Source organism: Rhinatrema bivittatum, chromosome 14, assembly GCF_901001135.1.
Source record: "Rhinatrema bivittatum chromosome 14, aRhiBiv1.1, whole genome shotgun sequence".
Taxonomy (NCBI): domain Eukaryota; kingdom Metazoa; phylum Chordata; class Amphibia; order Gymnophiona; family Rhinatrematidae; genus Rhinatrema; species Rhinatrema bivittatum.
Window position 1 is genome coordinate 21802214 of NC_042628.1, and position 25934 is coordinate 21828147.

Here is a 25934-nt window from a genome sequence, read left to right on the forward strand (position 1 = left end):
CGCCTATCCTAAAACAGGAGGAGGAGACCGGGACCGGGCAGCCGCTCAGACACCGCCTCCTTCCTCCTGCCCTGTGGGGCCCGCCGTGTGGCACTTTGGACCACGTGCTTGTAAGCGCGCCAATCAGGCCCTGGCAGGGGAGGAAGCAGGAAGCGCCTGAGCAGCTGCACGGCCCCGTTATCCTCCTCCTGTTTTAGGATTGCGGCAGGTGAGTGAAGGGGTCGGGGTCGGGGGTTCTACTGCCACCGATACTTTTGTTTCTTCAGCTCGCCCCCCGCATTCCGGCGCCTTGCTCCCTGCTCTCCCCCTCCCCCGTGAATCGGAGCCGCTGGGCAGTAGGGGCTGAATAATCTCGGGTGGGGGATAGAGGAACGCGACTGGCTTTTGTCTCCCCTGTGAGCTCATTCCTTGCACCCGCCGCCCTTCCTAGGTGACAGCACCCCCCATAGTCCTGTCAACGCTGCCGAGGATGCATTGCAGCTGCCAGCCGGAGAGGTCATCACTCCCTATCCAGGACGGCTTTTATCTTCTTCCTCCTCACTACGTCAGCCTTTTGGGTAGAGGGGGAATATAAGAGCTCTCTATTAAGTTCACCCCTAGCACACCTTTCTTCCTACGTCACTGTTTTGTAATAACCTAAGTAGCTACTCATATTAGTGTGGCTGTTGCCCGGGCATGTGACCTTTCTGCAGAGCTTCCCAAACTTGTCCCGGGGAACCTATTGTGGACATTCTGAAACCCGACTGGCTGTAGGGTCCTCGGGACAGGTTTGGGAAGTCATTTTCTGCATGGTACCCAGCAACCTGTTGCACTTACCAGGTTGATCTCTGAGGAGTTGTAGCCTACTAGTTTCCATCCAGCTCCCGCTACGACCTGCAGTGACTCTAGGTCATGGTTCTGCTATCTTTTTACTTTTTTTTGCCACTAACGATTCTCCGTCCTTATTCCATGACGTTTTTACTTACTGTCTTGGCTTCCACCACATGCTCCAGATGAAAACAGTATTTCCTGCAGCTAAGACCCCCCCCCCCCCCCCAAATGACCTCCTTGTGCTAGAGCTTTCCATTGAAAAATGTTTACATACCTTTTATAGGTGTAAAGGATATAGTTTAAAAAAAAGGAATTTGTCAATAGGGAAAATCAGATCTGTGAGATGTAAAGAGAGGGCTGCCAAATATTGTAAGCCATTAAGTTGTAAATAATTCAGTTGACAGAGTGTGTAAAAGACTTTTTATGGTTAAAAGAACCATCGTCTATTCTTATTTCTTTTAGCCAAAATTCCAGCAGCATATAGTGGCTATAGAAAGTCAACACCCTCTTGAACATTTTTCACATTTTTTTTGTGTCATTGTGTCAGACTTGCATGCATTTAAATTTTTTTTTTCCACTCCTCAACATACCAGACTACACACCTTTTAGCGCAGACATTTTATTAGGGAACAAAGCATGTACTTATTTATAAAAAAAAAAAAAATGCCTGAAATCAAAAAATTGGATAAGTCTATACATCCCTAAGTAAATTTTTGGTGGAAGCACCTTTGGCTGCTGGGATAGGCATCCACCAACTTTGTACACTAAACCGTTCTTCTTTATCAAATTATTTAAGCTCTGTCAAGGTCCTTGGAATGCTGATGGACAGCGTTCTTCAAGTCATGCCACAGATTTTAAAATGCATTAAGATCGGGGCTCTGACTGGGCCACTCCAGGACATTACCTTTTTGCTCCTCAGCTTTGAGCCGTTGTCATGCTGAAAGCTGAACTTCCATCTCAGTTTTACCTTTCTTGCAGAAGGCAGCACGTTTTCCTCAAGACCATTTATGTTTTTCTCTATTCATAGTCTCTTCTGTCCTGACAAGAGCTCTCCCAATGAGAGATGACCCCATAACATGTTGTTGCCACCATCGTGCTTCACAATAGGGATGCAGTTCTCTGGGTGATGTGCTGTGTTGAGTTTGCACCAAATGTAAACATAAGAACATAAGACTGCCTATACTGGGTCAGACAGCCTTCTCCCGTCCAGCGTGTCTTGGGCCTTTCTTCAGCTTCAGGAGGTGCAGTTGATGAGTCGGAGGATTCAGATGCTGCCCCAGATGTGACAGGGGTGCCAGGTGGTTGATCTGGATGCAGGTGACACGGATCCAGAGGACATTCCAGTTTCCGAAGGAGATAACCCCAGGGAGGTCCGTCTTTTTCGTAAGGAGGAGCTGTGGCCCTTGATTCCTCAGATCTTGCAGGAGCTCGGACTCAAGGTTCCTCAGGAGGACTCGGATTTGGAAGGAGCTGATCCAGTCCAGCAAAAGCCTTCCCGTACCACAAGTCCGCGAAGAAGCTGGTGGCTCGAGAGTGGGGAACTCCCCAACTATTGTGCGTTGGTTTAAGGAGGCCGTTGGTTCGACGTGTATAGCTAAGGGTCATCCGGTTCCTGAGAGTCCACTCAACGCACTCTCAGGCGGCCTTGTGGTCAGAGGCTCAGCAGGTTTCTCTGCAAGAGATTGCCAGGGTAACGATGTGGAAGTCTTTGTGCACTGAGGAACTGCAGCTGGCACTCAGGGTTATGCGGCAGTGTCAGTAAAACTTTCTCTGTCTCCATCTGCTGGCAGGGATGCAAAGCCCAGGAGTCTGGACTGATCTGTGGTAATACAAGAACGAAAATTAGCAGGTAAGAACCAATTTTCCTTTTACTCGCGTAAGTGCTATTTTTCACATGCGCAGCTTTTGGAAATTCACCTTTTAGTGTGCAGTTTTGTAGGCAATTGGTTACACCAGAGCTTTAAGTATTTAGGATTGCTACTGAAGTATGATGGGGGTGCAGGCTTATGCAGCCAAGCTATTCCATCTTTGCATTTCTACTTCAGTTTCTAAGGAAGTCTAGAGTACATTTTTCACCTGGAGGTTATAGGATAGGAAGTGTGGCTACATGGAACAAAACTATTTTAATGCATTTTATCTCCAGGCTTTAAAGCAACAAAAGGTGAACATTTTTGGAAGGGTGTGTAGACTTTCTATAGCGGCTGTAGGCTTCTTCCACTGTCTGCCAATGTGGTACACCTGTAGGGATCAGAAGGTGCTACAGCCCCCATTACCCCTGGTGGAATTCTCTGAGGAGACTTGTCTACTATAAGCTACATGCAGAGCGACCCAGTTCACTTGCGGGCGGATTTTAAAAGCCCTGCTCGCGTAAATCCGCCTGGATTTACGCGAGCAGGGCCTTGCGTGCCAGCGCGCCTATTTCCATAGGCCGCCGGCGCGCGCAGAGCCCCGGGACACGCGTAGGTCCCGGAGTTTTTCGAAGGGAACGTGTCGGGGGCGGGACCGGATGACGAGGCGCTTCGGGGGCGAGGCGCGGCGTTTCAGGGGCGGGACCGGGGGCGTGGCACCGGCCTGGGGGCGTGGCCCAGGCCTCCGGACCAGCCCCTGGGTCGGAAGACGGCGCGCCAGCAGTCCGCAGGCGCGCGTAGATTTACGTCTGCTTCTCGCAGGCGTAAATCTAGGGACAAAGGTAAGGGGGGGTTTAGATAGGGCCGGGGGGGTGGGTAAGGGAGGGGAAGGTGAGGGGAGGGCGAAAGGAAGTTCCCTCCGAGGCCGCTCCGATTTCGGAGCGGCCTCAGAGGGAACGGAGGCAGGCTGCGCGGCTCGGCGCGCACAGGCTGCCCAAAATCGGCAGCCTTGCACGCGCCGATCCAGGATTTTAGAGGATATGCGCGGCTATGCGCGTATCTTATAAAATCCTGCGTACTTTTGTTTGCGCCTGCTGCGCAAACAAAAGTACGCGATCACGCTTTTTTAAAAAATCTACCCCATATTGGAGAGTGGTCAGATTTCAGTGAAGCATGTCAGCGGCCTACCATGGATGAATTTGAACTGGGAGCCTGGCACTGTGAAGGCTCCCGTGCAATCCACTGCATTATTTAGTTTACGGTCGCGGGTACGTTTCCTGTGCCTGAGGCAAGAGCAGATATGTGATAGTGCCAGCTGTGAAGTGTACTATCGCTGTTAGAATATAGAATGAGAAAAACTTTTAAACAATGTTAGTTTTAAACCCCCCAGAACTTGAAATTGTCTGCTGCACGAGCAGCGATTCCTGCTAGTCCGTGCCCGCCGAATGTGACCGCTGATGGCCATCGCCAATGCTCCGTTCTCTAGTTGGAACTAAAGGTACGTTACAAAATGAGTCGCACGCCCTTTTTTGTTGAAAGGCATGTGGTTTGCTAGGCCTGGCTTGGGCCAGTGATTTAAGGGATGGGCAGTCCTCTTCAGGCCATGTGATCTCTTGGCTTTCTGTGTTTTTTTGTTTTCTTTGCTAAAGCGGATGTGCGTTTAAAAATGATGGCGGCAGAGGACGACTTCATAATCTCACCGCCTAGGAAAACCGTCCGGTTTGGTGGAACTGTAACAGAAGTCTTGGAGAAGTACAAGCAGGTGAGGAAGGGCACAAGCCTGTGATGCAGAAGGCACGTGGAACACCATTTTGTATTTGAATTAAATAATTTGGCATGCAGCTTTGCCATTGCCTACAGATGCTTAGTTGGAGTTGCTGTTTCCATTGTCGGCAGTCTACTTGAATTTCCATGCTCTGCGGATATGTTCACCCCTTTTACTTTTATCCCATTATACCCTCCATCTTTTTATCTAATTATGTTTTGATTTTTGGGTTTGTTTGTTTTGTTTTTTTTAAGGGAGATATTAATGACTATGAGTTATTGAAGCATCAACTGTTGGATCCAGAAATAAAGGTAAAAAAATATATTTGATGTAAAATATATTGTGCATGTTTCTGTTTTCCATGTTGCCTCTTTTTTCAGTTAATATCAATGCAAACATTTTTTGCAGCTCACTAAAAAAGCTGAAAAGCTGTCTGAGGGTGCATTGTGTAATCTGCTCTCCAAAGCAGTGTTCTGATTTTCACAGTTGCCACAGTAAACGTGCATGAGAGATACTTGCACATACTGGGTGGCCAGTGCGTACAAATATATCATATGCACATTCATTATGGATATTCGGTTAGGTTGGGAAATATTATGCCAGAGGATTGTGTGATTCAGGGCTCGGCATGCACCACGAGAAACCCGTCTTCCCTCTTGGTGGTGGTGCTACCAGCTCCTCCAGGAGCATTTCAGCCTGACTGACTTGGTGTTGAAATGTAGTGGTGCCTCTTTGGCTCTCGTTTTTATGTGCTCTGCCATCTACTTCTCTGCCTTCTTGTCTGGTGCCCATACGTGCACTATGGGTCCGGTGCAATTGATGGCGTGGCAATAAATGTTTCGGAATTCATTCCAGGCTTTAGAATCAGGGACAGAGAGAGAGGCTGCTTCATTCCCTCCCCCGACATTAGAAGAGAAGCGGTTTCTTGCTTGGATCACACGCTTCCTGACGTAATTTTGAGGCACGGGAAAAATAAAAACCCCAAACCCACGGCGAAAGCACAACAACGTGACTGGCCATTGATGTCATTTGCCTGGCAGTGCGTACAGATGTTGCCTTTACAGTTGTGTGCTTAGCGGTACCTCTGTTTGGAGCCGTGCTCCCCCCTCGAGGAGAAGCAGTCTGCGCGTGGCTCAGATTATTCCCGAGTGGCTTAGAGTTCTCAGGGGTGTGGCTAACGCATGCAGAATCCGGGATGGAACAGAATTCTGGTGCTTTTCCTTTAAACAGAAGATGGGATGGAGCCTCTGGCACATGTGGCGCAGAGCAGATGGATGACAGTTTTACAGATAAGCGGTCTCCTTGAATCAGAGGACTGGCATGGGCAGAAGTGCTGCTTGAGGTTGGTGAATGCCAGCGATTAATTGTAGAGAGTTCTGTTGATGCTTTTTTCCTCTTTGTTCCCTTTTAAGGATGCCCAGATAATAAACTGGTTGCATGAATTCCGCAGTTCAGTTATGTACCTGACAAAAGACTTTGAGCAGTTGGTGGTCATTGTCTTGGTAAGTAGTGGCTCCCCTCCACGTTCACTTCTTTGAAATGTCCGTGAAAATCAGATCAAGGGCGCAACTTTTTTTTTTTATAGGGAACTCGGGCACCAGCCTAAATTCTTCAGAGCTGGGGGAAAAAATCTTTCTTTATAACTTTCTTTGTTTTTAAAAACCCTTTGGAGTTTTTAAATATATTTTTTAATCTAGTTTTGTCACAGGGGCTACCGCCGCCATTGGTCGACCCCAGTGACATAGTGAGGGCAAAGGGCCGTCGGCGCCATTTTGACTACTGGCAGCCGACAGCCCAAGTCCAGGAGATCGCTCCTGGACCGCTCCTGGACCCCCGCTGGACCTCTAGGGATTTTTGGCAAGTCTTGGTAGGGGGTTGTAGTAAATGAATTTTGGAGGTCTTGGGGGGCGTCAGGAGGGTGGGGGGTTTTGTTAAGATTTTTACTTTTTTATTAAAGATTTGTCTGCGAGCCAGATGCAGCCATCAAAAGAGCCACATCTGGCTCGCGAGCCATAGGTTCCCTACCCCTGGGTTACAGGTTGGAAATGAAGAAAAGAGTGCATGGGGGTCACCTGCAAGGAGCAGCACTTACTGCCCTTAACAGAAGGATGGGGATTGCTACCCTTAACAAATTTACCCCCTAGATCTATCATTTTGCTATAATTATAATTATAAAAAAACGGGGCGGGAGGGGGTGACAGCGAGCAGGTGGCCGCATCGCGGCGGTGCATTGTCGCCTGGCCGCGGTTGCGGGCGGGCTGCACACTAATCGCCCCCCTGTGGAGCCAGTGAAATAGGTGTAGGTATTTCCGCTGATAACGTGTGAAACAGTATCGCCCACAGCAACTGCCGGCCCCTCGTTTGACTAAACCCCGCCCAAACCTCCTCCCCTTTCCCTCATTTAAATTTTAACATCGCGATGACGGCCCATCTTGATTTGAAAAATCACCCTATCAGCCTTGATGCTTGTGGTGCAACTGCAACATCGTTTCTCTGCTTCGACGGCAGGGGGAAAAGGGGAATTGGATTCAGACAATAGTCAGTGCTGGGCCACGACTTTTTTTTTTGGTCTGGGGTATTGATATGTAGATATTAGGGATGAAGCACAGGACTGCTTCTACGACCAATCCAAGCCGCCGTGTCTGAATTATCAGGAAGGCTGTTCACCCTGCAAAAACGTTGCTAGCAATACATTTTGCAATGGGTTTGACAGTTGCTTGATTTTGGATTGTAAATATTGCTACCCTTAACATAAGCCTTAGGGGTAACCTGCACGGAGCGGCAGTTATTACCATAAGAAGCTTGCTGGGCAGACTGGACGGACCATTTGGTCTTGTTCTGCCGTCGTTACCCTGTTACTATGTAAAACACAATCCAAAGAAATGCAACTCGGCACTAAACTGGTGACGACAGATAACCCCGGGAGATAAGTCCATTCCTATCTCGGGAAAGCTCTAGGTTTGTGTGGATGGACCCTGACTGTGCCCTTTTTTTTTTTGGATTCATTATATTGCAGAAGATGCCTTGGCTGAGGAGGAGCAAAGAAGTTGTGGAGGAGTACTTGTCTTTTCTGGGAAATCTGGTGTCCGCACAGACCATCTTCCTTCGACCCTGTCTCAGTATGATCGTCTCATTTTTTATACCTCGTAAGTAGATTTCTGTCCCACCTCACCTGACTCCATCCCTCCCTCACGCCACTATCAGAATGCTGTGGCAGTGATAAATAAACCAGATGTTGCGCTCTTGACGTCCTTGCTATAATACTATCAAATGCAAAATATTATCTGTAAATATTTTAGCTTTTATGTGCCAGATTGTGTATTAATTTTTATTTTTTTTTTTGTTTAATAATGCTAGAATATTTGGGAATATTTAATGCTACTCTGTTCTGCTGCTCAGCTTCAGCCACTGCACCATGTTCCTGAACACTAATATTTTAAATGAGTGACTTTAAATAGGAAGGTGGTTTCTGATGGAAATGTATTTACAGAATCAGAAATTAAAAAAAATAAAATAAAATTGATATAACTTTTGATGCCTTGAAGCTACCTGGACTTAATGTGCGGTGTTGATATTTATTTATTTTTTTATAGGGCTCAACATATCGCCAAGCAGCCACCTATCCTGTTTTTGTTTTTGCACCTACCACACTTCTCCTCCAGTCCAACACGCATGCCACGTCTGTCTGAGTCCTGCAGTCTGCACGTGTTCTTTCCTTTCCCAGCCCACAACTCCTGTTAGTAGCTTTTGTCTGCTGTATGGTTGTCCTTTCAGTCTGCTTTCAGTTCCACTACACACACACACTCAGTTTTTCATCCATTGCTTTTCATTTCCACAGATCCACTACTCTGCCCTTGCCACGTCAGTGTCCCATGGTACCAGCAGCGTGGCTTTTCCACACTCTCTATTTCCCTGTACGTACCCGGATCAGTCCAGACTCCTGGGTTTATTCATCTCTGCCAGCAGATGGAGACAGAGAAAAGCCTGGTGCCACCTGCAGTAGCTCAGTATTTCTCTGTCTCCAGCAGATGGTGGCTGGTGCATAAACCTGCAGTTCTTCTTTTACCCTTGCTTGCTTTTGGTACCAGCAGCGCGGCTTTTACACACCCTCTATTCGTTACCTATGCCTGCATTTCCTACAGCCAGGGGGCCACTAGATCCAGAAGAGCGATTTGCGGCAGGGAGCGCAGCGTAGCCAGCGCACCGCATCGGTCCTAACGAGCCATCAGCAATAGCCCTCTACCCCGACCCCTCATAATGTCCCAACCACCCTTCGGACTCGTTTACAATTTTGTAGGTAAGGTGAGACCACAGATGAGGAGGCAACCCACCAAATCTCAGCTGGTATTTGCGTGTGAGGGAGTCAAGACGGACAGACATGACCTTGCAACAAAGCTTTTTTTTTTTTTTTGTTTTGTTTTTCAGAAAAATAGCACCTAAAAACCTATCGGCCAACCATGAATGCCATTGCTTCATTTACTAGTTTTAAATAATTGAAAAACACTAACGGTGGAAGTTTGGTCATGGAAAGTTATAGGGTTGCTTTAAGTTTCTGGCGTTATCTTTTTCTAGTTCTTATTTCGAGTCCACGGTGGTTTGGATAGTGTCACTTGAAGGAGTTTGCTTGTGGTGAAAATACGACTAAGGTTGTTTTTGATGTTTCCTAACAGCTCGAGTAATCATAAAGGAAGGTGATGTGGATATCTCAGATTCTGAAGACGAGGATGAAAGTAGGTATTATCGCGTAATTTAGGGTTCATCGCATGATTAGCAGCAGTAGGGGGCTCTTGTCATATGTGCGTTGGAAGAGAGGGTGCTGCTGACGTGAATTTAAAGGCATAGGTGTGGCAATGCGGAGGAGGTCCGAGAAGCAGCTGTCCTCATTACCCGGATGTTGTTTCACCCACCTGAGAAGTGGGTGTTAACAGATGGGTTTACGGACCATATGTTGACAATGCTGAGAACATAACGGGAATGGCTTTTTTTTAATCCTCCCTTTGGCTGTTCCGTGTACGGGAATGGCCATTGGAGAGCAGCGCTGTAATTAGTCGCAATGATAAACAGCTCTTCTCTGATTGGTCGCCCCTTGGTGCACACTGCAGCTGAAAGCAGGAGATGCTCCTTTTCCGCAATATTTAAATTGTGGAAATACTTCGGCAGCGTCCTCCGAGTAGCACCTTAGGCGCGTGTTTGCCAGATTTGTGAAACACAAAATATAATTGGCAGGTAAGGACCAGTCCGGCTTCCAACATTTTTACCCTGTCCGGTCTGAGCAAGGTCTTATCTGCCTGCCTGACTCCGAAAGTCGGATGAATTGCCGTGGAAAGAGTCACCTTACCCGGATCCAAGTATCGTTTTTCACTCTCGCGTCCTGATGGCTGTATTTGTTCCTTACAGACCTGCCTGGAAATTTTGATACGTGTCACCGAGCCCTGCAAATAGTGGCGAGATACGTGCCGTCGTAAGTACCCTGTCATCGTGCGCATGACTTTTCAAACTAAAACAAAAAAAATACAGATTTTTTTTACTAAGGCTTCGGCCCTCCTGTACGTTTTTCCTCCTCTCCCAGCAAGAGATGGCAGGGGAAAGAGGCAGGGGGGGGGGGGGGGTAGGGGAAGGCGTAATACAAGCAGGGAGGGAATCGAGGCATTGCCACAAGCAGCTTGGATCTTTTTTTCTACCCTGAGGCTGGCTCCGTGGCTTGTGCGCTGCTACACAGGAGACTCGCCTTTGGGTCCCCTCTCTGGCGGGTCTCGGATGGATCACAGAGGTTAGAGAACAGGTGGAGGGGAAGGCGACTGCTCTAACGAAAGCAATCCCACCTGGAAGAGGAGCACTACTGGGCTTCTCCCTTCCAGCCAGGGTATCTAAAGGGCACCAGCTTAAGCCTTCTGGCCCGTCCCTGTCCCTTTCTCCCCTGAACTAAGGCCGCCACGAGATTCTGTGGAACGTGGAACGTTGTTCTCTGTGGCTTCTGTGAGGGAGCAGAGCTGTGAAACCTTAAAGCACCGGTGCCCTAGGATCTTTCAGGTCCTTGGACGTTCGGTGGGCCTCATTCCCCAGAGCAGGATCGGCTTTAAACGGGGCTGCCAGGGAACCCTTGCCAGCTCTCCTCCCTCCTGCGTCATGGAGCAAGAGCTCTCAGCTCCTGAGCGGTGAGGAGGGGAAAGGCCGAGGGATGCAAGGCAGTGCTAGAGGTAGGGAGAGGTATAACCAGCAGGGGAATGCAAGTGAGAATGGCCCTGTTCGGTACGACCCCCATTGGGTGCATTATGTCCAGTTCTGGGACCAGGTACCTCAGAGTGAAGGCAGTGCAGAAAAGGGTTTTCAGAACGGTGCACGGTCTACACCTACCTCAAAAAACTTCAATATGTGCACCTGAGAGAAGAGGGGAGAGCGGGGGATGTGATCGAGGCATTCAGACACCTCAAAGGTTCAGCTGATAGGATGCTGCAGGGCAAGCGCTTCTGAGAGGGTGCTGGGTGCGTGGCGGAGGCAAAGACAGTAATGGAAAGCACGGAATAAGCACAGGAAATCCTGCCCGTTGCATTCTGTGTTTCTGCACAGGCCCAAGAGTCAAAAATCCTTTCGAGAGTCTGAATGAAGAAGCACCGGAAATGTTATTTTTTCCGGCCCGTATTTCCTTTTCTGGCGCCTCTCTCTCTGACTTTGTGTCGATCATTCAGGGGAGCCGTCCTCCAATGGCCCGAAAAATTGGCAAACTATGGGGGGGGGGGGGGAGGAGAGGTGTAAGTCGCAGTGTTTTCCCCCCCGAGGGAAGATTCAAGAGCTGCTTATGTTTTAAACGGCCGCTGGATTTCCCCCTTCGGCCCCAGCAGAGTAAAACTGGGGGGGGAGGGGGTGTCCTCATGAGATCTCCTTACCCCACCCCCTGAGGCAGCCAAAGTAATTAAAAGACCCATTAAAAAGTAGTAAAGTAGCTGTGTTGGACCTGCGCCCCTTCTGTGACTCCCCGTGCTGGCACCGGCCAGTGATTCCCAGCTCTGACCAGCTTCTCGGTGGCATTTGACCCCCCCCCGTCCCTGACCTTCTCCCTTCCTTGGCGGGGCCCAGCCGGCTCTGCTGCCGTAGGCCGGGCCTTCGCCGGTGCTTTCCCTGCTGGCGGGGCCTGGGGAACTCCCCCACCAGCCTCTCCGCCGCCTTCCTTCCTCTGCGGGCCAGACCCGGCCCGGGCGACGGAAAGGCCCGGCAGGCCGCTAAAGCCAGCCCTGGCCCCCTCTGCTAGACCGTGCGCCTTCAGGGCGGGAGCGGAGCCCTGCGCAAATCCTGCTTAAATCCCCTGTTCAGGACGTTTGGGCTCCGGGCCAAGTCATGGTTTTCCTTGCTCCTTTGTCTGACAGAGCCCCCCGGTTTCTGATGCCGATACTGGCGGAGAAGTTTCCTTTCGTCACCAAGTCAGCAAGGACTCTGGTAAGTGGTCGGGAGTGCGTCCCGTGCGGAGAGGGAAGGGTCCGAACGAGCTCCGTGCGCATGGCTTTCCTTTGAGCCAACCAGCTGCCGGATTTCAGGCTTTTCTCAAAGTAGGATGTCCCCCCCCCCCCCCCCCTCGAGAATCCTAAATTGCACAGCGAAAGAATCCTAAATTGCAACCACCCGGGTAAAACTTTGCCAGTGCGGGGGGTGGGAAATTCAAATCTCGGGGTCCGTCCAGCTCACTTGAGTTACCCAAGCAAGTCCCTTTGAATGTCGACCTCCACCAGGGTGATTTTTAAAAGGCATTTCCGCGGGTAAACTTAAAAGCACGCCTGGCGCGCGTAGGTTTACCTGGGCTGAGCGGAGGACTCCCCGGGGGGGGGGGGGGGGGGTGAAATTGGGAGAGGTTGGGGCTTCCACTCATATTTCTGGATTTTCAAAAGTACGCACGTAAACCTATCAGAAATGTCTCCGCATAACGTGTCTAATTCTGTGAGGGTAAATTTGGTGGGACGATTTTCCAAGGGAATGTGTGTGCGCCAGTCCATTTTGGAAATCTGGTGTAACTTATGCAGGTATTTGCTGCCCGATTTAGGCAGACTATTATAACATTATCCCCAATGTTAATATATATAAAAAAACGAAATAGTATAGTGGTCTTGGTAGATGGGTTAGGAGCCAGCTCTACACCTACACACACAAACACACACACACACACACACACACATATACACACACACACATACACACACACACACACCCCCGCTAGGTCCCTATCCTGCCCCGGATTGGTATCAGGGTTGCTAATGGTGGCAGCGGTGGGGGGCCCGTCTCAAGCCGCCTCCCTGTCCCTCGTCTTACTCAGGTCATCGCTTCTTTGCAGGAGTGCTACGTACACAACCTGCTGCGCATCACCGTCTACTTCCCGGCGCTAAGGGCCGACGTTCTGCAGCTCGTCACCGAAAAGCTGCTGAAGATGGACGTAAGTAGCGAAGAGCCCCGGGTTTTTCTGGGTGGACAGGAGACGAGGCAAGCGCGGAAGCCGGAAATAACGGGGACTACGTCGTAGGCGGCGATTTGACCCGGAGCGCGAACGGGATTGCTGCGGGTTCTTCTCCGCCGGGAAGGGAAAGGAGGGGGGTGGGTGCCAGGCGTGAGCTGGCACCTTCTGCTTGCCTTACGATACGTCTTATCCAAACTGCGTAGGGAGCGGGATCTCATTTTTCAGATAACGTGCTCTAGCATCAGGACTTGAGCATAAACCGGGGGGATCTTTTTTATCTGACTTCTGATCTGCAGGTGAGCGCCTCGCGCCAGGATATCGAGGAGGCTGAGGAAGCTGCTCTCCAGGCCCTTGAGACAGGCGACGGCACCACTGCCGAGGAAGGACTCTTCAACATGGTTGGCCTTTTTTTTACTTTCGTGTTTGTGAGGGAGCTTGTAAACCGTGGCCCGCTCAGGAGGACACCCGATAACTGGACTCGCCTGCCCTGTGGGTGATTTTTAAAAAAAAATGTTTCCGTCGAAGGCTACTCTTGAAATCGTTTGAACGATTCCTCTGCACCCCCAGGAGCAGCCGTGATAATGCAAGGCCCAGATGGCTTCGTGCTTGCTGCTATCTGATTGGCCTGCTGTGAAAAACATACATACACGCACGCTCTGAGAGCGATTTTCACCTCTCGTGTGCCTTGCAGGTTGGTGGGTTACCTGCAAGCTGATTTTTCAAAGGGAAGCTCTCCATGGAGTTAATTTTTATTTTATTTTATTTTTTTAACTCCTTTCACATACTGTGCTAGGATGGCCCTGACACTGTCCGAGCACTGCCCCTTTTCCTCCATGCAGGGAAAAAAAAAGGCCTTGATTCACAATTCCATTGTGTACAGGTTCACCCGCTTTAATGTCCCAAGAAATGGCCTTTGCACGTGCTGTACGTGCAAGTCGGATCACCAGGGAGAGGTCCATGTGCTGTGAAACAGTGTGCACGCTGCTGGCCAGGTTTGAAATGCCAGTTTTCCCGCAAACATTGGAAATTGCCCTCAAAAAGTTTTTTTGTTTTCTTTTAAATGACTCCGCAGTACACTTTTAACTGACAGAGAAAGTATTACTACTTACTGTGTGTAGCGTTAAAATACTGCTGAGTAAACCATGGGCATGGCTTTTTTTTTTTTTTTTTTTTACACGACTGCCTGTGACATGGTGTAGTTAATGCACACACCAGTCCTGCCAGCTTCTACTGCCCTGCTTCCTGAGTGAACTGCGCCTGGCTGTGTGAATAGCTTCATCAGCATGCGCAGGTAATTGTTTGCCAAATCTGGTCCTCGAGAATCCCCTTAACAGGTCTGCTTTGATCCTCCAAGGACACATGTAGTAAACATGCATGAGATGTACTTACACAAATTGCTGTAATAGCCAGGCTAACTTGCATGTTTTGGTTACCCTAGAAGTCCAGCTCCAGGCCTCGAGAGCCACAAACCAGTCTGGTTTTCAGAATGCCCCCAATGAATATGCCTGAGATACAGTTTGCATACAGGTCAGGCAGTGCATGCAAATGTATCTCACGCATGTTTGTTATGGACGCTCCGAGAATCGGACTGGTTTGCAGCTCTCGAGGACTGGAGTTGGACACTCTTGTTTGGGAAGGCCTCCCGAGGACCGGATTTTGGCACCGCTGCTGCGATTGGTATATCACTGAATTAGTAATGGAAGCTCCCGCCAACTTGTACCCAACAGGACGAAGATGAAGATGCAGAGGCACAAGAGAAGAGCATGGGATCTCTGGCGAATGAGATGATGGCCCATCCCATAGCAGAACGTTTAGACCTCGTTCTCTCCATTCTCTTCTCCTACATAAAAGATGTTTGTTACATAAATGGTAAATGGAAAAACTATCCCTACCCGACTTGAATTTATTCCCAGGAAGATGAGATGAGAGGGGATGGGTGGGGAGGGCAGTAACCCGTGAAAGATTCTAATAAATCCAAAAAAATTGTGGTTGGGATCAAGGTGAGCATCAAATATATCTTACAGCTGTTTTAGCCATATAAATAAGAGAGAGGTCAGATTTCCTAGGAACAGATGTGCTAAACAGCTGCTCTTAGTACGTATAGCCACAGGGTCTGATGTGGATTTTGCCACGGTTTCTCTGTCATTTTTGGAACGGTCAGTGAACCTCTCTTACTTCGAAGCGGGTAACGGGAATAGTATTCCTTCTCCCCTGAAGAGGCTGTCAGCTTGCAAGCCATCCATGCTGGAGGTGGCTGCACGTGTGTTTCAGAAATGCTGTGACGTTTGGGATGAGCAGCGCTGACTGCTCACCAGAGAACTTTGCAGCCCTTGTAGAGGCGCTGTCCTGCGTGGTAAATACTTCACGTTCTGCAGTTTTGCTTTCCAGCTCTTTCTGTGACTGGACTGGTCAAGCTTGCTCTACTCCAGGTGTGGCCAGCTCCTATCCTAAAGCGCCACAAACAGGTCTGGTTTTCAGGACAGTGCTCCATGTTATGCAAATCTCTCTCATGCATATTCATTATGGATACCCTGGAAACCAGATCTATTTCTGGCTCTTGGAGTTGGCTATCCCTTGCTCTACTCCTTCCAAGTTAAACTTAACTACCAATGGCACAAAAATGAGTTGAAGGCTTAGTTGGCCCTGCTTTTCTGAATTATACACGGTGTGCCATTCCTCTTCCATATCAGGGCTAACGAATACCTTCTGCAGCCAAATACACAGTATATAGTGCCCCCATTAGTGGCTAAAAGTGCCTGCGTTTAGTTGCATTTAGGGATCTGCCCCCGGGGTGTGTGTTGGGAAGAATTGGTAAATAAGCTGCGTAGATTGCAGCTTATTTTATATATTTTTGACACTTGTGGCAGCTTTGAAAGCCAAAGTCCATGCATGCGTTCCCTTTTGAAAATCAGATGGACTTTGCACCTAGGTAGGTAGTTTGCGGATCGATCCCCTTCGTTAAAGCGATGCACTGAAGGGTCTCGTGTGTCCCTTTCAAAAGTCAAACGTGCCGTTAGGCTGCGAGTGTGGATTTTAGATGCCGCAGGTGTGATAAAGAGTCCGGCTTGGTGATGAAAAGAAACCAATGTCGCTCGCAGGTGAGATGGATCTCAGCCGAACCAAAGACCTGTACCGGGATCTGTTGGCTGTGTTTGACAAGCTGATCTTACCGACCCACGCCTCCTGTGCCGTGCAGTACTCCATGTTCTATGTCTGCAGCTTCAAACTGGTGAGTAAGGCCCGAGAGCGACTCGTGGTTTGTTTGTTTGTTTTTTGTTTTACCATTCACGTATGAGCCAGAGCAAACCACCGCCCTCCTCTCTGCTCAGACAGGACAGCTTAACCTTGCAACCTACTGTCTACAGCGCTGCACAGGGAGAGTCCTAAACTGGGAGGTCGGAACTTGGTGCATGCTTGCGTTTTCTAGCACCTCTTTCGGTTGACCCTGCTGAAAGTGACCAGATCGTGGGCAGCCCAGATTAAAGTTATTGTGCCAACAGTCAGACGGGATAGACAGATTCAATCGTTGTATAAGCACTTTTCAACACACCACTGGAAAAGTGCTGATAAGAAAACTTCTAGAGTAACGCTGGTGTTATTTGTGCCATGCATCCGGCACGATACGTGCACATTTACAAAACGGTACTGTCTCTAGCCAGAGAGCCCTACCATGGAGGTTATTCCCAATGGAGCACTAACCCAAAAATCTCCTGTTTTCCACATTTCTTTCTACTTCATATGTTGGGTTTGGTGTAGATCAGGGGTCCCCAAGAGAAGGGGCTGCATTTCAAATCACCCAGAGGTGGGAGAGTCTCTTCGGAAGGCATGGAATGGCATCCTATGAGGAAAGGCTAAAGAGGTTAGGACTGTTCAGCTTGGAGAAGAAACGGCAGGGGGGGGGAGAATATGACAGAGGTCCACAAAATCATGAAACGACTTGAATGGGTAAATGCAAAACAGTTATTTACTCTTTCGGATAATGCAAGGACTAGGGGGCATTCCATGAAGTTAGCAAATAGCACATTTAAAACAAATTGGAGAAACTTCTTTCACTCAACGCACAGTTAAGTTCTGGAATGTTATCAGAGGATGTGGTTAAGGCATCTAGTGTAGCTGGGTTTAAAAAAGGTTTGGATAATTTCCTGGAGGAGAAGTCCATAAACTGCTATTAATCAATAGGGAATAGCCACTGCTTGTTGCCACCATTAGTAGCATGGGATCTATTTAATGTTTGGGTACTTGCCAGGTACTTGTGACCTGGATTGGCCATTGTTGGAGACAGGATTCTGGGCTTGATGGACCCTCGGTCTGGTTCAGTATGGCATATTTTATGTTTGCTGAGTGGAGTGGGGGGGGACGGGACATATCTGGCCCGTTCGATGATTTGAAATGCTGAGAAAGGGGGAAGTCGGGGACAGGGTTTCCAGGGGTTTGACAGATAGTGTCAGTAATATTTCTAGATTTATTGCATGTTGGCAACCCTGCCACACCCCTGGGAACCCTGCACCTGCCCCCTGGGGGAACGGGAGGGGAGGAACAGAGATATGTGTGTGTGTGTGTGGGGGGGGGGGGGAGGCAGGATCCTCTCTGGCAAACCTGCAGAGCTGAAGTTATTACAGTCATCCTTTGGCTCTGGCCGCTCTCTCTAGCCTCCTCCAGCTCTAAGTGATGGCTTCCCCCCCCCCCCCCCCCGGTGACCGTCGCACACCAGGCAGCCCCACTGTGACCAAAAATTAAATAGAACGTCTTCTGAGGGCCAAATCTGGCCACAGGAAGGGAAAGTTTGACGGGCCAGAAAAACAAGGTCCGGCCCATGAGCCGTACGTTTGCGGGACAGCCAGTGTAGAGCCAGCCCTATAGGGACAGTGGACGGGTTGGCTGGAGTTGGGACACACTAAGTGGCTGATGAGGCCCTGGATCCCAGAGGATGGAGGCGGGAGGCTGCTGGCCAGATTGGCTAACACAAGAGGGATCCTCTCAGACCTACCTGCAGTCTGTGGGGCCAGCAGGGTCTCCTAATGCCACCAGAGCACGGGGTCTGTGGCAGAGAAGTTAAAAGGGGGCGGGGGGAGGGGAGCAAACTCTCTCCAGGCTATAAGATGGCATCTTCGCAACATCTGGAGCGTTCACCAGCTCTACCACACTCCGTGTTGTGCCCTAATGTTTTTTTTATCTTTCATTGCAGGGACTTGCTGAAGCTTTTCTTGAGCACCTTTGGAAAAAACTGCAAAATCCAAATAATCCAGCGGTCATTAGGCAGGCGGCTTGCAATTACATTGGCAGTTTCTTAGCCCGAGCCACGTTTCTTCCTATAGTGTGAGTAAGCAGACTGGCGCGAGTGCGGAGAGGGTGCGGTGCCGCTGCCTCCCTTCGTGAACAGGATAAAGGTTGTTCTCGTCTTATGTGGCTTCCCAGAAAGGGGGCTTTAAATGTCCAAAACTGGGGAGGGGGCAAAGGGGAGTGAGGGCAGGTTTGTCTTACTTTTAACATCTTCCCCCTTCTTTTCACTTTCCATAGAGAATTTCCTTTTATATATTCACGCAAATGAAATTCCTATTAAAGCTGGCCACCTCTGTTATAGGAGGGGGGCGTCAGAGGGTCCAAATACTCGGATAGGAATCGCTATAACAATGTGTGCTGCATCGTATAATGAATCCAGGCATGAGAAACGAAGGTGTTTGCTGTGGCTGCTGCTGATTATGCTGTTCCAGATTGTGAGAAGAGCTTTGTTTTTTTGCTTTCCGGTCTGTGTAGGACAGTAAAAGCCTGCCTGGACCTGATGGTTAACTGGCTGCATTTGTACATCGATAACCAGGACGCTGGCAGCAGGGCCTTTTGTGACGTGGCATACCACGGGCCATTTTATTCTGCCTGCCAGGCAGTCTTTTACACCTTTGTATTTCGTCACAAGCAGCTTTTGGAAAGAAACCTACGGAAAGGTGAGCACGATTTTAGCCTGTGGCGGACACAGCTCTCCTTGCACAAAAGTGACTCGGCCAAGGCCAGCTGCAGATGTTTGGAATTTTGGCGCTGCTTCTGAATTTTCTCCGTCCGTGGGGATGGAGAAGGTAAGATGTTAACAGCCATTTGTCAGCCGCTTTCTAGAGCTGCAGCAATCCCTTCCCACCAGTTCCTAATGGATGTGGTTTGTGCCTGTAGGGAAACTGCAGACAGGTGCGCAGACTGAATTTTATACCCATGTCCATGGCTTGCCACTTGTCTGTAACCCATGTGTTCTGAAAAAAGAATGATATACACAGCGTTCAGAAAAAGATGACCTAGCTTTCATTGCTTGTATTTATTGACATATATTCCTTAAAGCATTGTTTCTGGTGTCACTGAATACGTGAGGGAGTCTGTCCGTCTAGTGCTGCCCTCAAGCAGTAGCGTCATTAAGCTGTGGAGCAGTAGAGAACAGCATAGGGTGCTCACCAGCAGCAAGCGTTACTAAGAGCAAAGGTTTTATCAAACACAGCACGAGTTTCAAGCCAATTCCGAGGGCAGGGAATCTCCAAGCAGTTCAGCACTAAACGGATTAGCAGAAAGACATTTGAAGAGACCGGTGCTGTGGCAGACAAGAAACAGGGTACCGTCGGCAAGACGATGAGCACATGGACAGGAAGCAATCGTTCGTAGAACTGGCAAGCCTGTGAGACGACACTCTCAACGACTTGGTGTAAAACAAGCAATTTAATAAAAAGATTCAAAGTGCTTTCCTTTGAAAATTCAAGTGAAACCAGTTCTTTAGCGACGGTGAATTTTTTTTTTTTTTTCTGGCAGATTATCCTAGAGCTGCTCAAAGCACTTGGTTTACAGACAAAGCACATTTCTGCCTCAGCAGATGTGCGAATAAGTAGAACCCGAGGATCTATACGAGCCTCGGGGGGGAAAACCGCCATGAAAATATGGAGAACCATCCACAGAAGTGCACGGTGCAGAGACACTGTTTCAACAGCAGGGGTTATCTGGCCAGTCTTTCATGACAATGCAGCGAGCGGTGATTATGTGAAAGTCCTTCAAGACCAGTTTATGCCATTTCTTTATGGCGAGGAAACGTTTTATATTTCCCCAGCAAGATGGCGCACGACGGCACGTGGGTCAGGGCAGTTCTGGATTCCCTCAGTGAGCGTCATGATAGGGGCCGGCGGGATCTCGATGGGGATGGGTCCTGGCCTCCGTACTCCTGATCTGAAACCTCGTGATTTGCTTTCTGTGGGGGGGTTCCTTAAAGATTAACATGTGCGGGAATAATCCGCATACGGTACAAGCAGTGAAGGAAGAAATTGCAGCAGCTGTTAATTGCATCTGTGAATGAACTATCCGCAGTTAGGGAAAAACGCTGGGTGACTTTTTTGCAAATGTTTTTGGATGCCGAGGGATCACACCTTTGAGTTAACGTTTCCCAGACTCTACATGTTTCGTGACATCGGAAGCCATGCTACGAGTAATGTATCTGAATAAATCTAAGCAATTAAAACTAAAAGGTCCAACTTCAAAACTTAAGGGCGGGAAAGCCTCTGTTTTTCAGAGAAAACCGCTTGTTGTAATCCTAGTCCCATTTGTTCATAGTCCATATTTTATTTTATGTGAATTCACCCAAAGGCTCATGTACTTACCAAAAACGTTACAGTTTATAAAAGACCACCTCTCTTTGTAGACATTTTAAAAAGTTACTGCAGCAACTGGTGATTTTTTTATTTTTATTTTTATTTTGTTTGGATTCATATTTTCTTTGGTAGTAGGTGATGACTTAACCCCTCTGTCTCTGTGTTCCTACCACTCTGCTGTCTCCCTCCCTCCCCTGCACGTTCCCGTTGTAATACAGCCTGTGAGTTACATCTGCGTTTGGGTAACATCGTCCCTTGCATTAACCTGCTGACTCTGCCTTGACCTAATGAGGGAGGCAGAGCTCTCCAAAGCTAGCCAGAAAGGTTTTCGGCTGCTCCAATAAAAAGGTCTCGCCCACAGCTTGTTTGCTGATCTTTTATGCCTACAGTTCAAGGATGGATATAAAGGGAGATTGTGTTGTGTTCTTTGGAAACTGCTTCTCACTGCGAAATAGCCCATTCCATCTTTTGCCTCCGCAATTGGGACTGAGAGCTTTTCGGCCTGCCCTTTTCAACAACGTGTTTGAAATCTTTGCTTTTTTTTCCCCCGAAGGGCTGGCCTACCTGCAGGGCCTGAACTTCGAGCGCATCGTCATGTGCCAGCTGAACCCCCTGAAGATCTGCCTGCCCTCCGTGGTGAGCCTCTTTGCCGCCATCACCAGGCAAGTTTGAAATGCTTCATTCTGGTGCGAATGGAATAACTCTCTTGTGATTTGCCTTCCAGCGTTTTGGAAAAGGATTCGGGGTGGTGCTGGTGGCACCCGCTGTACGGCTCTGCTTGTAGAACCTAGGGAGAGGCGTGGACACCGCTGGGGAAGAGGCGAAACTCTGCCGGGGACAGCCCGTGTGAAAGGGGGAAGGGGGGGGATATGGATGGCCTGCCGAAGGTCACGCGGAGAGCAGCAGAAACAGCTGGGACTTGCTTCTCTGGCTCTGTGGTTGGAAACGCAGTTTGCACTGGGGTCGCCATCACCACGAAGGACCTGATTCACGAAAAGACTCTCTCTCATTCCGTGTCTATGGCAAAAGAGCTTGGTGAATCGGGCCCTTGGAGGCCCGTGCGTTTGTGAACAGAGTCACATGCTTGTGCAAAGAAAAGCATCGTCAGAACGGTGCAGGCCCTTTGGCTGATGTACCTCGTTGGTCCCGACTTGTGATATAAAAGGATGAATTTGTTCACTTCCGTACAGAGCACATGTTCGCCTGTAGCAAAAGAATAACTCCTTGCCAGCAGATGTTTCAGCCCTTACGCTCCACCCGTAGGGAGGCCCAGCAGTCCCAGAGCAGCTCCCTGATAGGCTGAGCAGGGCCCGAGAGAGGGCAGCCGGGTGAGCGATACCTTGACGAGATGGCCCTCCCTTTGTCAGGATATGCACGGTGCCGTATCGTGGAGCATGGGAATATCTCCCTGTCGCCAGCTTTTGAACTGACCAGGGAGGAGGAGGAGAACTCAGTCGGGATGGAGATCATCAGAAGCCGAGAGTGGGCACTGTCGTAACTGAGCTCCGCGTTTCTGAGGCCTGCTCTGACTGCCGATGCCAGGGCAGGAGGAGAGCGATCGTCCAGTTGACATATTTTTCGGCTGCCTTATCTAGCTTAGATATTTTTGGGTTGGGTGTTTGAGGGGTTATTTTCTGTTATGTTTTTTTTTTTATGATGTTCTTGAAGGTGAATTTTAAAAGCCTGATGCACGCCAAAACCAGGAGATATTGCGCGTGTGGTTGGATTTTGAAAGCCGTCCCTGTGCGCGCGCATATCTCCCGCTACGCCCACAAATGAAAAGTTCCAAAACAGAGGGGGTGGGGCTTGAACGTTCCAGGATTTCAGCTTCAAATTAGCGCATAAATACTCGCAGGCGCGCACCGGAGCCCCCTGCCACGTAACGTAAGTAATGAAATAAAGATAAATAGATCAGCGTGGTTTTAAGGGGCGGAGCTAACAGGGGAAAAGGGAGACTATTAAACCAGAAGAGTTTGGAATTCCTGTTTCTTACCTGGGCGAACTGGGAATGAACTGGTAAAACTGGCAATGGCGTCGGTGCACGTGTCTTTTAAAATCCCCTCACACAGTATGAGCGGCATTTGCACGCATGGGTGTGTGAGCCACTTTCCTGGGCGCAGGCCGCAGAACGTGTGCTCCCGCACGCCTGTTTAAAAGTTACCATCCCTGTTTATATTAGATTATTATTGTCTATGATGATGTTGTAGTCTAATTTCATTTATTTGTATGGTAAGGTTATTATATTATATTATGATTTGGTATTTTTGTATTATAAGAAAATTATTCCTTAACCTGCTAATTTTCGTTCCTGCAGTACCACGGATCAGTCCAGACAGTGGGTTATGTCCCCCTTCCAGCAGATGGAGTCAGAGAAAACTTCGAAGGGTGCTCCCATATAAGCTAATGCACCCTCTGTAATCCTTCAGTATTAAGAAAATCCAAGCCTGAAGAGACAAGATGGATGGATCAAGGTATAAAACCCTTTCAACTTGAACAAATGTACAGTGTGTACTAAACTTGAAGAGGCAACTAAATTTGCAAAATGAACCATGAAACGGCCACTAAACACGTGGTATACGGAAAACAATTTGAGCAGAGAGACAATCCCAATCCCATAAATCCTTCGGGTGTGCGTCTGGACTGATCCGTGGTACTACAGGAACGAAAATTAGCAGGTATGGAGGCTGCCCCGAGGCAAATGACTTCTCAGGGCAGCGGGTCGGCTCGGAAGAAAAGGGGGAGAGGCTGGACCACCAACTTGCACCCCGGAGCTTACAAATCTAACCTGCAAAGTAAGAAAGGTACAAAAACTTACCCCCACAGAGCAAATACAGCAATGGAGACTGAAAAACAGCTCTTCCTGCAAGTTAGATTACTGGAGCCTAGGCAAGGGTCTGAGTTTTCCCTGTCTTTTTTTTTTTTCTTCTATCCTCTGTTAACCTTGATCCATCTTAAGATAGGAAGGAAGCTAAGAAATAGAGAAAAGAGCACTAAAATTTAGCTTTTCAGAAGTCTTAGTGGGGAACTAGAGTTCAGCCACTCTCATTTGCTGGAGTCAGAAGAATACTGAAGGATTACAGAGGGTGCATTAGCTTATATGGGAGCACCCTTCGAAGTTTTCTCTGCCTCCATCTGCTGGAAAGGGGACATAACCCACTGTCTGGACTGATCCGGGCACGTACAGGGAAATGTAAGTTGATTATGTATTTTGTTTTAACCAACACTGAGTAAAATTTTCTGTAGTGAAGCGTGAAGCAAACCAAATTAAAAAATATTTATGTATACACATATACAGTTAATCATTTAATCATACACACGTTTTTTTTTTTCCTTTAAGGAAGTACCAGCTGGTTTTCTGCTACACCATCATCGAGAGAAACAACCGTCAGTTGATTCCGACAATCAGAAGCAGCACCGGTGGAGACTCCGTGCAGACGTGCATTAATCCCCTGGACAGCTTTTTCCCCTTCGACCCGTGTGTTCTGAAAAGGTGCCAGTTTTCCCCATAACACACTACTAGTACAGAAATGGCCACTCTCCTGTGCGCGCGATTCTGTATTTAAATGAGGCCCGGTGGTAAAAACAAGCAAAATGAGGCGCTAGGGACACTAGCTGCCTTTTGGACCGGAGCGGCAGCTGTCAGCGGGTTTGACAGCCGATGCTCAATTTTGCCGGCGTCGGTTCTCGAGCCCACTAACAGCCACAGGCTCGGAAACCAGACGCCAGCAAAATTGAGCGTCCGGTTTTCGACCCGCCAGCCGACTTCACATTTTTTTTTATTTTTTTTTTTACTTTTGGAAAGTTTCGGGACCTCCGACTTAATATCGCCATGATATTAAGTCGGAGGGTGCACAGAAAAGCAATTTTTACTGCTTTTCTGTGCACTTTCCCGGTGCCCGAAGAAATTAGCGCCTACCTTTGCATGTTGCGGGCGCTATTAGGTTCGGCGGATTGGACGCGCGTTTTCGGCCCCTTACTGAATAAGGGGTAAGGGAAAACGCGCGTCCAGTGGCGGGTTAACAGTGCACTGTGTGGGAGCGCACTGTACTGTATCGGCCTGCAAGTGGCCTTGGAGAGCTTCTCTGGCTCTTACCACCAGGGGGACAACATGATCCACTAAGCTTGTATTGCGCTGCTCAGCACTGTGCAGGACCCCCAGCCAAGTTGTGAGGCTTAAAGGGGAGGCAGGGCAATGGACAGTCGGGCAGATAGAGAACCCCCATGGCTGCAACTCATAAACTAGAAGGGGCCCAGCTGCACGGGAACGCACACTTGGCCACTGGTTTGGAAGGAGGCCAGGAGCACAACTTCCACAGCTGCAGAGGTGTAGGCAGGTAGACAGGAGGAGCCTGCTTAGCACCACACTCTCTGTTGAATTGTCAACGGGTTGTAGCTAGTATTACTCACCTACAAACCTCCCGGGATCATAGGTTCCAGTTTGTGGGTCCTTCCTTCTGGGGCAAGCTTCCAGAAAACCTAAGACAAGAGTGCGATTATTTGCATTTTAGAAAACCATTGAAGGCCTTTCTACTCACCTGTGCCTGTAATCTAAAGTCAGAATGTGAAACTGAGGACTTGGCCAGTTGTCCTCTGCTGGTTGGCATCATCTGTTGTTTTCACCGTAGGTCGTCGGGCTGATACCGTGTAGACAGTCATTCCCTGTACGTACCCGGATCAGTCCAGACTCCTGGGTTTATGCGTCCCTGCCAGCAGATGGAGACGGAGAAAGTTTCACTGACACTGCTTGATAAACCCTGGTGCCACCTGCAGTTCTTCAATATTTCTCTGTCTCCAGCAGGTGGTAGATGATGCTAAACCTGCAGTTCTGTGGTCCGCTGAACCCTGTGGATCAGCGGGTTAGAAATTGTTTAAATAGATGTGGTATCTGTGTAGAGCTGGTCTGTAATAGTATTTCCAGTCCTTTTCAGGCTTTGCCCTGTCTTCCCAGGTCAAAGAAAGTCATCGATCCTGTATATCAGGTGTGGGAAGACTCCACCGCCGAAAGTATGCAGGAGTTTCAGAAGCCCCCAGAAAAGGTAACGAAGGCGCTTTTTTCTTGTATTAAACTATTAGATCCGCTCCTGTGGAAACCCTGCGTAAATTTACTGGGGAGCTGAAGGGACGTGGACTCTGTAGGTGGGAGGTGAAGTTCCTCGGGAGGGAGGGTTCCTACTTTTTGAAGACGTTTCTGTTCGTCTGCCTGCAGGCCGTGGCCGATGAAGATGATTTTCTGAAAGGCGAAACGCCGCAGACTGACAGCTTGGTGGGAAGCGCCCCAGGCTCCTATGACTCGCATCTCCTCAGCCCAGCGAGCAGCGTAGGATCCCCACCAGTAAGGTTCTTGCAGCAACAACTTTGAAAAGAAAAAAAAAACCCCAAACAAAGCATAAAATGGTAAATTGTAGAACGAACTGTGGTCGGGAGACGAGCACAAATGAGCATCAGGAGAGGAGGCATTTCAGACTAGA

General features: G+C 48.9%; 1 protein-coding gene across 3 annotated transcripts; it reads left to right on the forward strand.

The window, feature by feature from the left end:
* Positions 1–66: 66 nt before the first annotated feature.
* RRN3 (RRN3 homolog, RNA polymerase I transcription factor) lies at positions 67–25846 on the forward strand. 3 transcript variants are annotated; one of them, XM_029576179.1, is made up of 20 exons: positions 83–208; positions 2601–2659; positions 4048–4155; positions 4307–4419; positions 4677–4733; positions 5835–5924; positions 7439–7568; positions 9093–9152; positions 9820–9883; positions 11784–11853; positions 12740–12838; positions 13156–13257; positions 14587–14728; positions 15958–16088; positions 18045–18175; positions 18614–18798; positions 21020–21128; positions 23804–23956; positions 25415–25502; positions 25673–25846. In XM_029576179.1, the coding sequence occupies exons 3-20, from the start codon at positions 4128–4130 to the stop codon at positions 25823–25825; spliced, it is 1905 nt and encodes a 634-aa protein (XP_029432039.1). In that variant the 5' UTR covers positions 83–208; positions 2601–2659; positions 4048–4127; the 3' UTR covers positions 25826–25846. The 3 variants fall into 3 exon arrangements, with proteins under 3 accessions (XP_029432038.1, XP_029432040.1, XP_029432039.1); XM_029576178.1 differs by lacking the exon at positions 2601–2659 and having other exon boundaries at positions 67–208; XM_029576180.1 differs by lacking the exons at positions 2601–2659; positions 18614–18798; positions 21020–21128 and having other exon boundaries at positions 67–208.
* The last annotated feature ends 88 nt before the right edge of the window (positions 25847–25934 follow it).

Bases quoted from the DNA above. Each gene is read 5' to 3' on its own strand.
- RRN3 (XM_029576178.1), top strand. From the start codon at position 4,128: ATGCTCCGTTCTCTAGTTGGAACTAAAG. The intron at 4,420-4,676 runs GTGAGGAAGGGC...GTTTTTTTTAAG, and splicing joins TCTTGGAGAAGTACAAGCAG to GGAGATATTAATGACTATGA. The intron at 25,503-25,672 runs GTAACGAAGGCG...GTCTGCCTGCAG, and splicing joins TTCAGAAGCCCCCAGAAAAG to GCCGTGGCCGATGAAGATGA.